The following is a 13,003-nucleotide window of genomic DNA, read 5'->3' on the forward strand; positions in this document are numbered from 1 at the left end:
GTCTGCTGATAATGGCTTAATCATTCATTTAGTAGGCAGTATGCAGTCCACACTTACTGTGCATCAAGGATGATTTTGATTTTGATCTTACAGTTATGGAAGCCAATATATTTGTGGCAAATCTAATGTTATGACAATGTAATCAGTGCCTAAATGGCCCAAAAAAAAGAGTTGTTTTGTTTTCAATGATTCTTTTCATAGCAGCAGGTGGAGTTGGGGTGCGCTTCCCCTCGCCCGGTTTTACCCTCGAAAACTAGCAGAAGGTTTAATGAGCCAAGAGTAGATGTTCAAAATGCCTCAAACGATTCATGGACGACACAGCACCTCAAAGGAATTGACTGATTTGGCTCTTCTGATTCTTATTTCAGATAACCCTTTGCTTTTCTAGCTGAGGACTGCACTGTGGTATCCAAAATAATGACTCACCCTCACAGAGCAGAGACTGTCATTTCACAATGTTGTCAACAAGTGTGTTAATGTGACTGAAGCACATGTGGCACTGACTCTGAGGTATTTAAGCAGGCTGTTACAGTGTGGGATGAAAGGCTGTACAGTGCTGCGCCCTACTGGCTCTGCTGTGTACAGGAACAGGCTGCGTTCCTCAAACATGATGCCACCTTTAGGCTGTGGTGCACGGCTGGAGCAATCTATTATGACAAAGCAGGGCTGTAATTAGCAGCAGCCTGGAGGTCAAAGACTGAACAGAAAGCTTGGTCAGGTGGGCAAAGTAATTGGTTTCCTCAAAATATTAAATAGGGAGGTGAGTTTCTGGATACATTTGCACTGTAACATGTATTTCATGGATAAATAAAGTATGACATAGATGATAAGCACTGATTTTCACCCCATCCTATGCACACAGGATACGTCTATGTGCTGAAAAATATAGCTTCAAATATTTAACGGTTAGATTTTAACAATTTTACAATACAAATCAAAACACTCGTTTCTTCTACTAATCATATTTTTATTCAGTTTGGAAAAAAAAAAGAAAGTCTCACAGCCGTGCGCGTGCAGGTCTGGACTGCAGACGTGTCGGTCGCGCCGCTCCGGCGACCAATGATCGTTTGGAGCGTCCGCTACGTCACGACGTAAAGGAACGGTCCCTCCGTTTAACTTTCACTTTCTGTTGAGAGTAAACGGTGACTGTTGCATTTTTGAACGCAGGACAAAAATACCGTGTAGCATTCATTTGCTCAGGTTAAATAATTGACGGCTTGCTTGATTTCTATCTGTTACAGCCCTTCACACGTTCAGTCAGTCATCCGTCGCGTGATTTGATCAGCTCAAAGGTTTGTCTTTCGCTTTCCTCCTTCCATCTTCTGTAATGTGCTGTGCATTGAAATCAGTGTGACAAAACGGGGCTTTCTGTCTTTGCGTCTTGTTTTTCTACAGGTGGAATCATGTCGCTTCTGCTGGAGAAAATAAGAAGCACCGACCGAGATGCAGCCAGAGTGTTGGAGAGTAAGTGGAGATTTCAGCAGGATGCTGGAGCCACCAGTACAAATAAAGCATAAAACACAGCTGCAGTATGTGCGTTCAGGTTTCTGTTAGCACAGAGAAGCTGGAAGCAAGAACAGTCTCTGCTGAACTGAATTTCAGTGGTGGAATGTAACTAAGTACATTTACCTAACTACTGTGCTTGAGTATAGATGAGGTACAAGTACTTTACTTGAGTGTTGAGTTTTAGTTACAGTTACCTTTCCTGTCCAGTGAAAACCACTTATCTCCAAATTTAGTGATTTTTATTCTCTTACATCTTAAGATAAATGTACTATTCGAAAACAGGTTTTTCTGAGCTCATGAAGTTGAGATAGGAGATAAGTAGAATATGATGCACTGCTGTAGATTAATCCAGCCAGCGGTATTTAAAGCAGTTAAAATGAGCTCGACCTTAAACATCTCAAGAAGCAAAATGCAACATACACATTAATGCAGCACTAATTTTAATCCGAAAACATCAGCTATTATAGTAATAGTAAGTACTGTCAATCAAAATGTTTCTAACACCTCACCTGGTTGTTGCAGGGGAGGATTTACGCACCGACTCGAGTATCCAGTCACTGACTAAAGAAGACCTGCGTGACCTGTTTCCTGGACCTGAGAAATTCAGACTGAGAAAGGCAATCTTTGAAATGATACAGGAACAGGTGAGCTAACAAGCTGAAATGTGTCAGACTGATTGGAGAAAGGTTAAAATGCAGATCAAAAACATGTCTAGAGACGTGTCACTAGTGTTCCGAAGTGAAATTCTCCATTAGGGTCATTCTGTAAGTGAATGTTTTTGTTTCAGAAGCCGGTTGATGTGCTCATAAGCAAACTGAAAGCTTCTAACCAGCATGAATCTCTCAGGGGTATGTACAGACCTGCAAACAGTTGCTTTCACTTTCACGTTTGACAGCTGTTTTGCTTTGTGTTTTTTTTATTTTTGACTGTGAGGTTGGAGGCAACATATGTAACACACACAACCTGATTCTCTCCCTCCAGCTGCTCTAAATAGCAGTGGCACCTTGTTAGATTACCTCAATACCCTGAAGGACATGAAGACCCAGATGAATAACATCCAGGGTTTCCTCGATGCTCACATTGAACTCCTGGAGGAATTCACGAAACATCAGCCAGACAAGGAGTGGGAGAAAGCCAGTAAGTGAACCTTGAGTTTAGAATATGTCATCACAGACTTCTGGTTGCAGGGGTAACATTGTTCCACCCAGCACCAATTTAGTCTATTCTTGTATTCAGAAATGTCCTTAAGAAAACATTAGTTATTTGTTTTGTAATACTGGGGTCAGTAATTGTTAATTATGCAATTGCACCTAACAGGCTCTTTGCCAGGCACAAGTGCGTCAGACACCCATGCTCTAGTGGTGAGCCACAGTGACCAGAGTGGAGGCTATTCACAAGAAGCACAAGGTGAATCTCACTTTCTCCTCTTCAGGCTTTCATCATATGTTTTCTTATGTTCATGTTTGTTAATGTTTACAACAGCCGTCCCAATGATGCGCTTCATTTGATTTAGTACTGCAACCGTCTCACTGAATCTTCCTGCTTAGATTCTGTTATAAGTCAAAGTAAAGCTTTTTGTGCCAGTAAAGTCTGGAAATATTCGGAGCTTCAAATGTTTATAGTTGCCATGTCTGCCAGGTGTGAATCATAAGAAAAAGGCCTTAGTGGGGTTGAAATGCGTGCAGGGGAATCATATCTGGCTGCTGCTTGAAATCAAATTCCAAACTTATGGCTAAATATAAATCAGTCTGACTCTGATGAAAAGGTTACAACCATGCCATTGACAGTGAATGCTGTGTTTCTCATTAGGAAGTTCCTTTGCCACGTCATCACCACAGAACTTTCGGGAAGGTGAGTGTTTGATAATTAGACACTCGGCAGCTTAAAGGGTGGTTGTAGTGCCACCGGGAGCCTCTTGGATGTGTTAGCTCTGCAGGCTAACGTCTCAGTACAGTGTCCCAAAGAGAAGGACTAACTAACTGTACAGCGATATTGTACTCAGTCTGTTTCAGTGTGATGATAGTGGCTCTCATGAGACATGAGTCAATGTAAAACAGGAGTTTAAATGTATCAGTGAACATGACTTCAGAGTTAATAAAAAGATTTTTTTTAAAAGCATCACCGTTTTTTTTCCTCTGGATTTTTAGAAACATAGGGAGATTACTTTTAAAAATCATTTTATTCTATTGTTGTGTTCACTCAGTTCTTGTAAATGTTTAAATCTCTGTTAGCTGCAGAGTCATTTTTCTTTCTATGGCCACAGTGATATACCAGGTGGTTGTCAGCGGTAAAACCTTTGGTGCCGACGTCCAGCTGATGCGGAAAGTGCTGAAGAGTCAATTTCAGGATCAGGTTGAGTTTGTTGAAAGCAGTACGGATCACCAGGTCACTGTTCTCCTCTGCCCAATCTGCTCACGCATTGGCTCAGATGTTGATGCAGCCGTGAGTGAAGTTAAAGGTAAGGGAAAGATTGAAATGGTAATTGCGTGTGTTGCCATTTATTTTTTATCTTCAGTTGTCATTCTATTATCTTGGATAATCACAGTTATCAACATATTGATGTATTGGTAAAAAATAATCTTTTTAGAATTGCAATATCCACTCTCATAGTCTCTCCTCTCTTTTGGTGTCCACAGATGATAAACCTGTCATTCTGGTGTTGATGCACCACACACACGAGCCCAGGCACACAACATCTGTGAGAACATGGGCGTATTACCCTAAAATTGTGTTTCATGTCAATGTTTTCTTCCATGACACAATGAATGGATTGCTCTCATGTGCACAAAATGATATTGCTGTTAGCAGTATACAGAACAAATTACTGGAGTACAGCACTCCGAGGCCTCAACAGACCATTGCCAATCCCCACAGGATTGGTATGGGTGCTGGAAGTGGTAGGACTGGTAGTAGCCCTGTTAGAGGTGGTGGTAGCAACAGTGATTCAGGTGGTGGCAATTATTTTACAAATTGGTTTCAGCGTGGTAAGTAGAGTTGGCAGTGTTGGTTGTCGTATTGATGGTATTTCAGTTCACATCACAATTAAGACTAAATGGATTGCACCAACAAATAAGAAATAAAGCAGCAAAACTGACTGATTTCAACCATTTACAGATTGCAGAAAATGTAATGTAGTCCTTCATAGATCAGCCGCTGACAGTGGTCTGATGATGTCAGTGTTCATGTTAATCATGGGTGTAAATGGGTAAACACAGAGTTCTCTGTACAGCTGCTGAATTCCTAACGCTACATCGTGTAGCTTCTGCTTTGTCAGGTTTTTGGCTCGAAACCTCTCTGAAATATCCTTATAGATTGAAGAAAAGAAAATGTTGATTTAAAGTGAGATGAAATACAACCTTATGATGAAACAGAATTCCTATGATCAAATTTCCAATTTTCAGTTCTATATACGATTTATCGTGTGCAATGGACTTATCTTAGTGTATGTATAGACATAGACTTGAATGCACGGTAAGTTGTTAAAGAGTGCAATGGCCATAAAGCTCAGTGACCAGCCAGGGATAAACTTTGTGTTTTATCCAGCGCAGATACAAAAAATCAATGCAAAAATAAAGAGAACATTTGCTTTAAAGTATCATTGTGTATGTGTGCTGTACCTTACAGTAAAATCATGTTGCAGGAAGTGTATAAGGTGTAATGATTAATATACTTAGTACTTTCAATAAACTGCAAGTATGGGTGGAATCATATTGTCTGTGGCCCTTTTTTTAGTAGCCTTTTCATATACTTTTTTGATGGCATCATATGACTAGATGACCACATTCTATGTGGTTGCTATCGTAAGGACCTACAATGATAGAGCTTACTTGGCTCCAAGTTGTATAAATATAGATGTCGGAATGTTTTCACAGATAGCATTTGATATGCAGTTTTATAGCTAAACTGTCCAATGTTGAATTCGCGAGAATACAATTTAAATCCAACCTAAATGGGTTAAATGTATTACATTTACCAAACCTTTCATTAGGTCAAGTGCCCGATGCTTTTATTCTGGAAAGAGAAAAGCTCTTTGGCTCTGAAAAACCGGACCGGAAGTTTGACATTGTTTACAAACAGAAGCTCCTTCCAGACTAAAGTCCCGTGGAGCAGACAGTTACTTTCTGTTGTTTGTTTTGACATTATTGTGCTAACAATGACGGCCACCAACGAACGATGAGAACACCAACAACTAAAATGACACGTTATCTAAATGAAATTCGCGTTAGTTTTGCTATTTAACTGCACAGCTCCGTTACAGTTAGCTAACCGTTAGCTAGCGCAACAGATGTTGACTGTGCGGCGGTGTGATTCATTTCAACAGGTGATAGCTACAGACAGGTCTGTCTTTATAGGTTTGACGTTGGTGACTATCTCGAAGAGAGTTGTAGACTTATTTTGCGACATTTTTTGCGGCTAGGATATCTATAGTTAGCTGTGATGCGTGTTGAACTAGCCATCTGTAAACGTCAGTTGTACGTTAGCTAAAGTTTGCCACTGTTGGTTGAGTGCCATGCTCCTTGGCCGTATTCTAATCAGATCGATCTGTTCAAAAAGTGTTGGTTTACAGAGAGTTTTTGCTGTCAGTGAACTATCAGTTCGGAGGCTATATCCCATATCTACCGGTCACTGTCGTAACGTCAACGCGCTTAAGACATCTGCACACCGGTTCCGACTCAAGGTAATGACATGAAAGTACTGAAAAGCAACTCATGCAGTCCTCGCCTCAGTTTACAAAAAGTACAGTGTAATCATGGTTGTGACTGTTTATATAATTTCTGTCTGTCCTAGGCACAATCCTGTCTCTATCAGCTTACAGTGTGTGATATGCAGGCAGCCAGTATCTGTTATGGCAAAGAAACCACTGTGGTTGCCTTAGATGACGATGATGATGAAGATGATGATGAAGGTGTGGTTGGACAGAACAGCCGGGATGAAAATGAGGACTTGAAGAAGACAGTTGTGATCCCTGATCAGGTGCAGGCAGTCAGCATGGAGGTGCAGCAAGATGAGACTGACTGTAGAGGTGAGTTCAGCGGACTGCCTGACATGCTGATTGAATTCAGCACCTATTAAACTTTTTAACTTAGCACACTGGATATAAAGACCTGACACAGTACCACTTTGTGCCGGATGGATGGATGGCTGTAGATGGATGATGTTTTAGAAGCTTTTGGCCTTTCTGTTTATGTGCGTTGACAAAAAGATTGAAAGCTTCAGTGTGATTTGAACAGTTTTAGTCCATGTGCAGTTAAAGTCCAAGGTCCCTGCGCGGTGTTAAATCTGTGATACTCTTGTTCAGAAGTGTTGCAATAAATGTAGATGTTACTGTGCAATATATTACAGTAAAATAATTGATCAATGCATTAGCCCAAAAAAAGGCCTGTTAATCCATCTTATTGGTATAGTTTTTGCCCCTGTGTCCTCTGTAGTGTTTTAACTTTCAGGAGTCGCAACGTGATGTTATTCATTAAATTATTTACTTTTATGTCATTGTTGCTTACTGTCGGGTGGGAATCTCCCATTATGATTGATTATGTGTTTCCAGTGTTCTCCTTTTCTTATCCTATATGTGCCTACAGCGTCATATAGTTAAGTCGTACAACTTTTAAAACTCGTTAACTCAATGGAGCACTTTACCAGCTGAATTCAAAATAGAGGATAAAATAAAAGATATTCCACCACTTGAAAGTTGACCAAAGGTGAAATTTTCGGCTTGAGTGATGTTTGAACGTACTTCAACAAAGAGCAGTTCAACTTGGTTATTGTGTTTCAACACCTGATATTTTCCTGTTTCAAGTATACTGTAGTACAACTTATCTTCACAGAGAAGTGTTAGTTGAAGATCTGCCACACATTTTGATCAACTTAATCAGTATGTTGAGAGAATAGCCACAGGCTTGCTAAGAAGTGGTGTCTTAGGAGAGTTACTTTGTTCTTGAACCATGCCCATCGTATACAGCATGTGTGGGTTTTTTGTTGCATTGTAATTCATTTCTTTTCTTGGCAGCTCCAGCAGGATCAAGTGAAAAGAGCACAAAGAGGAAGATGAGGAGGGAGAAGAGGAAATTGATGAGGAAAAAGCTCAAGTCAGCTGATACTTCAGATAATTTAATGTCAGAGCTTCCGTTCTCTCTGACCAGCCCCACCACATGGAAAGACCTGGGATGTGTGTACATTCTTAAAAGTATTTTTCATTGATTCTTTGAATTTTCTTTATAGTCTGCTGTGCAAGGTGGCAAAATACATGTGTTATTTGCCATCTGACACGCCTTAAGAGTTTGTAGTAAATTTATACCTTTGTGATGGTACGTTTTGTTGCAGAACTGTTGCATTGGACAGGATTAGGTTTAGCCAGGCGTACCTAATATTCTGGCAGCACAGTGTAGGTCACTAGGGTGAGCTGCCTTCTTTTAATGTAAAGTGTGCTTGCTCTTTCTCTCAAGTCCCCAGCCCAGAGTCAACCCAGAAGAAGAGAAAGAGGAAGAGAGGAGACGCTGGAGGGCGAGTGGACAGTGAAGAGGATGCAGAGAAGAAGAAGAAAAAGAAAGAGAGCCAGCGACCCAACTACTTTGTCTCCATCCCCATCACTAACACACAGGTATGGAATAACTGCACTACTCACATACTGGTGTACTTTACAGACAATTCTGGAGTTGGTGCATGTTTTACCCTATTCAGAGTCCTGTCTTTTAATTTTTTTGCAATCAGCCAGCTGCTCAGATGGCTTTCCAAAACTGTCTCTGCTAAGATTTTCAGGATGATGGACTGTCCATCTTAAGCATGTTTCAAGACGTTGCAAGTAAATATTCACTCTACTAAAATAGATGGGAAGTATTGGCTATGTGGAAGGTTGTAAAACATTCAAAAGTTTAAAATTATGTTAGGCATTGGACAACAGTTGATTTGGTGATGCTTGATGCTTAATAAAATAAAGGGGAGGGGAATCCCCTTTGTTTTTTTTCACGCTGAACTGAAAATGAGAGGAGTCTTGTCATGTTCACCTTGTAAGAAACCCTGTGAATTCTCCTTTTGTGGAGAAAACTTTAATCAGTTCTCTTCAGACTATTGGTGAATTTAGTGTTTGACACCTGGCCGTGGTCAGTGTAGTTCAATCTATGCAGGGAGAAAATCTCTTACGGGAAAAGAAAACATTCACGATTCAATTCCCCTGACAGGTGATGAAATATATATATATATATATATATATATATATATATATATATATATATATATATATATATATATATATACACTATAGTTGCCTCATCTGGGATGCAGAATGCCCCAGTTTCTCCTCCTATGAGTCGCCTCCCCTCACCTCCTTTCATCTGCTCATCCATACCAAGCCAGTTTTTGGCTTTCACTTTACGTGTTTTGCCCGATTGCAACTGATTGAAATTCAATTTGCCCAATGACAGATCAGTTCAGGTGTGATCGAGGTCCAAGATGCGATACTCCAGCAGGAGCCCCGATTGGCCAAAACCATGATCCCTGTCCCAACTCTCCACGTCACGCTATTAGTCACTCATCTCGCCAATCAGGAGCAAGTGGACCTGTGAGTGGACGCAAACACAAACATACACTCAGCAGACTCGCAGTATATTGATGCACATGTCAGTCCTTGATTGGCTCAATAATGTTCATCACACTGCTGAAATGTCTGACCATGCCTGTGCCTCTTTGACTGATTAAACACAAGCAACACCAGAAATGCAGACATTTTGACTAATTATAGCAGGAAAAGCACAAGTATTACTAATAAGAGTGATTCTGTGTAGTGGCAGTCATCCAGCATGCACAACACCAAGACCCTAAATCTGGCTCACATAACTGGAATTCAGCCATCATAAATATTATCAGTAAAACCTTTGCTTTCCCTGCTATGACATGTCAAAATGTGGAAAAAGACCTGTACGCCTGAAAATGATCTTTATTATGATAAAGGTCATGTTATCAGAGGCCATCAGAATATTAATGCATAACACAGATGAAAGTGTGTGTACCAAATTGCCTAGAACGTGAGCCATATGAACACACACACACAACATGAACATGTGTCGCAAAGCAGAATAGTTCAAAGTTTAAATATTCAAAAATCGTACAAAACGCTTTCCGATACTGCTGCTTGTATATCAATAAAAGTGATTGCTGAAGACCGTATACAGCATCTTGCAATATTGATTTGTCCTTCCCCTAATGCATACCGATCAGCTCTCTGACGTACATGCATACACAGACCCGTGCTGTGCTCCATATTTCTGCAGTGAGCGATTGTTGTGTCTGATCTGTGATTTAGGATAGAATAGAACGAATCTCTTTTTTTTGTCCTGGTTTCTCCATTTTCCTGATTGCTCTTCCAGGATATGACACACACCGCAGCTAAAATACTGAACCACAATCAAACAGAGTACCCCTCAAATTGTTTTACTTCCACAATCACATCCTCTCATGCTATCCCATTCAGTCTCTGTTAATTCTGGACATTATCACAATATCAGATGGATCAGATGGCCAAAGTCTTGCCCTTGTTTGTTGCAGCAGTGAACGTGCAGACTAAAGCTACTGCCTGTCAACAGGGATACAGCGTTCTGCACTGACTAATTACACAGCATGTCACGTTCTTCTGTCTTATCTCTTCCTCTCAGCACTTCCAGGAAAACTGGTTGATGGGTCTATAAATATTTTAGGTTTAGATTCTAATAATGAGCTTTGAAAACGCTGTTGAAGGACAGTCACTGAGGCTTGAAAGTAGCCTGAGCCTTTTATTCCATGTAATAATCAAAATAACCACTCAGAATTAAAATGTCTGCTTTGAGCACGTCAAAAAAAAAAAAAAAAAGAAGCTATTCTGACATAAATTTCATCCCATTCCATTGCGATATCTTAAAATTTGTCATGTGAATATTGGTCATATTGTCTCAGGACAGTTATGGAGGAACTCAGTATGTTTCGATGGACCCACGTTCACTGCTGTTATAAAGCATAGTGCAGAATTGACGTAAAAACAGCCATTGCTTTTCGCTTTTTCATCCATCCAGTGGGCTTATTTGCAGAGGCTTTCCAGGTCTTTAGTCTGTGGTGGAAACACAGGCAACAACAGGCTGAAGGAACCTTTTAGTTCCTTGAAAAGTAGTTCCTGGGACTCTTAAGTTCCAGGTACTTTGGGTTGAGACACAGCTATTGCTAACCATACTATTGTTATCATGAGGAAAAATGCTCCCCAGTGATTATTATAGGTAAACTAAAAGAAAAATGAAGGGAGAATTCCCGACATTGAATATAGGGTTCAAAAGTACATTTCAGATCCTAACATTCTCATTCTGACATTTCTTCAGAAAGCGCTGGATATGACCCGACTATTTCATGTGCCAGCCATGTTATGTGATGATACTGATGCTTAATCTACATCAAGCAGAAGATTGTGTCATTACTAATCACTAGATTATGTAATATGAGAGCGAGGGAGAGAGCGAGGATTAAGTCGTGAATTGGTGTGTGTGTTGTTTATATTCATGTGTATATTTCCCTTCAGGGCGGCAGCCGTGCTGGCTCAGATCAAGCCGTCACTGGCTGAGCTGCTGGGTGGGCGGGATCTGGTGCTGCCCTTCTCAGGGATCGGTCATTTCAGGAAGGAGGTGGTGTTTGTTGGGCTGGCCCAAGGACAGCACAGACACACACTGGACAGTGTGGCAGGTCAGTGATAAACCTTCAGCTTTTCACTCTCTTTGTGACTGTGTCCGCCTTTCTTCTTCTGTCCTCCTTCAACACTTCTGTCTGTCTTTGTACAAACTGAAATCCATTTTCGCTCATCTTGTAGTTGAAGTGCTTCTCGTGCTGCATTTCATAAAGGGATACCTGTCATTAGAGGATGTTAATGTGATACAGCATCTTCTCTTTTGTGTCCCTGTGGAGGGACGTCTGAACTTGGTGGGTCAGCTGAGCAGCCCTGCAGCTGGTTGGAGGCTTTGTCATCTTTCTTAAGGACACTTTAAAAGTGTGGACGCCTGCTGCCATGGGAGGTCACAGATTAGACAGCTTTAGGAGACCGTAGGGTATATTCTGTGGGGTTGTTATTGGTATGATGACTGGGCTAACTCTCACACTCTCAGTCATAGGTGGTCTAAGCCTGACATTTGTCCTGAAATGAACTGGAGAGCAGGTCAAACAGTAGAGTTTTAGAAATAAATCAGCTAATAGCAGTACATAGTGAAATGTGCCAAAAGTTAGGCAAGGATTTGGAGGCTTGACACGACTTCTTAGATGTAAAGATTCAGTTTTGATCAGAACTGCTAAAAACATGCACTGTGCCAATAGGTGTAAGCTCTAGATCTTGACTAGCCAGCCACTTCACTCACACTGGTTTGATAATCATTGTATCCACATCCTGTTTTTTAGAACCATCTAAGTGGATTTGGTTAAATATTATGGTATTTGTGTGAATTTTCTTTTTCTTTCTTTCTGTTCAGTTCACTGCAACCTGTGTGTGTTCCTGGGTTTTTTGTTTTTGATATGCCTTCATTTTCCTTCCTACCTTCGTCCTTTTGTGTCTGCGTACATGTTTGGGGGTGCGCACGGAAGCGTTTGCGTGTATGTTTCTGTGTTGCGCCTTTGGCAGCAATGTTAAGCCAACATTTCTAAGAGGATTCCCGCTCCATCGCTCTTGCGACACCGACACACGCTCGCACATTCACTCACGCATACACGAAATAAATGAGCTCACATATGCTTAATACAGTCCCTTTACACTCTATAATATCAGAAATATGTCGTGATGTGCACAGTTACACATTGCATGTGATCCAGAAGGTGCTTTCTTTGTGTCTAGCTATGGAAGAGTTGCTGGTGTTCAGAAATATATACAGTTTATATATACATTGAAATCCCTGAACATACAGAATTGGAGCAGCACATTTGGATTCTGCCTTAGTGTGGATTTCCTAGCTGCTCCTGTTTGCTTGAATCTGAGCAGATGTGCATTAACTGCCAAGATCCAAGCAAATACTACATTTGGCATATTCGTGATAGCCAAGCTGGGACAAATCCCAAAAGGCGTTTCATCTCGGGGCTTGTTATAAATGGGAAATGGAATAAATTAATCTTTTAGAGAGAGAGAGAGAGCCACGAGGGCCCAGTTTCTGCATAATTACCTCAACTCATCTCAGGTTTTGTTTTATCTTAAAAAGTTATCCGCTGGAATTGCATGAAATGTGTTTGTCAGTCAGAAGAGGAGGAAGTAACGAGAAGCTTTTCATACCAAATGACCAGAGGAGGGTGTGGTAGTGATGGAGGGTGCCTCTACGTATTTAAAGACATAACATGCAGTATCATGTTTTGTTTTGTTTTTTAAATCTGGATTTATGTGAATCCATCAGACTTCATTTTTATGTCTGCCTCTTGGCTGCCATGAAAAGAGGCAGACCCTCCATGACTGAGTGTTAGAGTGGGCTGTAAACTCATGAAATAATAAAACTCACATGTGCATGTATGCTTCACCCCA

The 13,003-nt window shown here is 40.8% G+C and overlaps 2 protein-coding genes across 3 annotated transcripts in view; both read left to right on the forward strand.

The window, feature by feature from the left end:
• Positions 1-1,122: 1,122 nt before the first annotated feature.
• On the forward strand, positions 1,123-5,211 carry LOC121622171. 2 transcript variants are annotated; one of them, XM_041959046.1, is made up of 9 exons: positions 1,123-1,292; positions 1,396-1,464; positions 2,029-2,150; positions 2,294-2,354; positions 2,488-2,643; positions 2,824-2,913; positions 3,316-3,357; positions 3,770-3,964; positions 4,143-5,211. In XM_041959046.1, the coding sequence occupies exons 2-9, from the start codon at positions 1,404-1,406 to the stop codon at positions 4,496-4,498; spliced, it is 1,083 nt and encodes a 360-aa protein (XP_041814980.1). In that variant the 5' UTR covers positions 1,123-1,292; positions 1,396-1,403; the 3' UTR covers positions 4,499-5,211. The 2 variants fall into 2 exon arrangements, with proteins under 2 accessions (XP_041814980.1, XP_041814981.1); XM_041959047.1 differs by having other exon boundaries at positions 2,297-2,354.
• A 414-nt stretch (positions 5,212-5,625) lies between these two features.
• Positions 5,626-13,003, forward strand: part of LOC121621872 (A-kinase anchor protein 7-like) — a 41,612-nt gene continuing 34,234 nt past the window's right edge. Inside the window, exons 1-6 of the mRNA XM_041958563.1 lie at positions 5,626-6,184; positions 6,295-6,529; positions 7,514-7,672; positions 7,950-8,104; positions 8,925-9,061; positions 11,039-11,199. Coding sequence (XP_041814497.1) covers positions 6,017-6,184; positions 6,295-6,529; positions 7,514-7,672; positions 7,950-8,104; positions 8,925-9,061; positions 11,039-11,199 — 1,015 coding nt within the window. The 5' untranslated portion in view covers positions 5,626-6,016. The remainder of the gene's footprint in view (positions 6,185-6,294; positions 6,530-7,513; positions 7,673-7,949; positions 8,105-8,924; positions 9,062-11,038; positions 11,200-13,003) is intronic.

Source organism: Chelmon rostratus, chromosome 18 (assembly GCF_017976325.1).
Source record: "Chelmon rostratus isolate fCheRos1 chromosome 18, fCheRos1.pri, whole genome shotgun sequence".
Classification (NCBI taxonomy): domain Eukaryota; kingdom Metazoa; phylum Chordata; class Actinopteri; order Chaetodontiformes; family Chaetodontidae; genus Chelmon; species Chelmon rostratus.

What these genes read in the sequence shown, in the direction of transcription:
- LOC121622171 (XM_041959046.1), top strand. Translation starts at nt 1,404, where the DNA reads ATGTCGCTTCTGCTGGAGAAAATAAGAAGCACCGACCGAGATGCAGCC. An exon ending in CTATTCACAAGAAGCACAAG is followed by an intron (nt 2,914 to 3,315) that starts GTGAATCTCACT and finishes GTTTCTCATTAG; the next exon opens with GAAGTTCCTTTGCCACGTCA. An exon ending in ACCACAGAACTTTCGGGAAG is followed by an intron (nt 3,358 to 3,769) that starts GTGAGTGTTTGA and finishes CTATGGCCACAG; the next exon opens with TGATATACCAGGTGGTTGTC.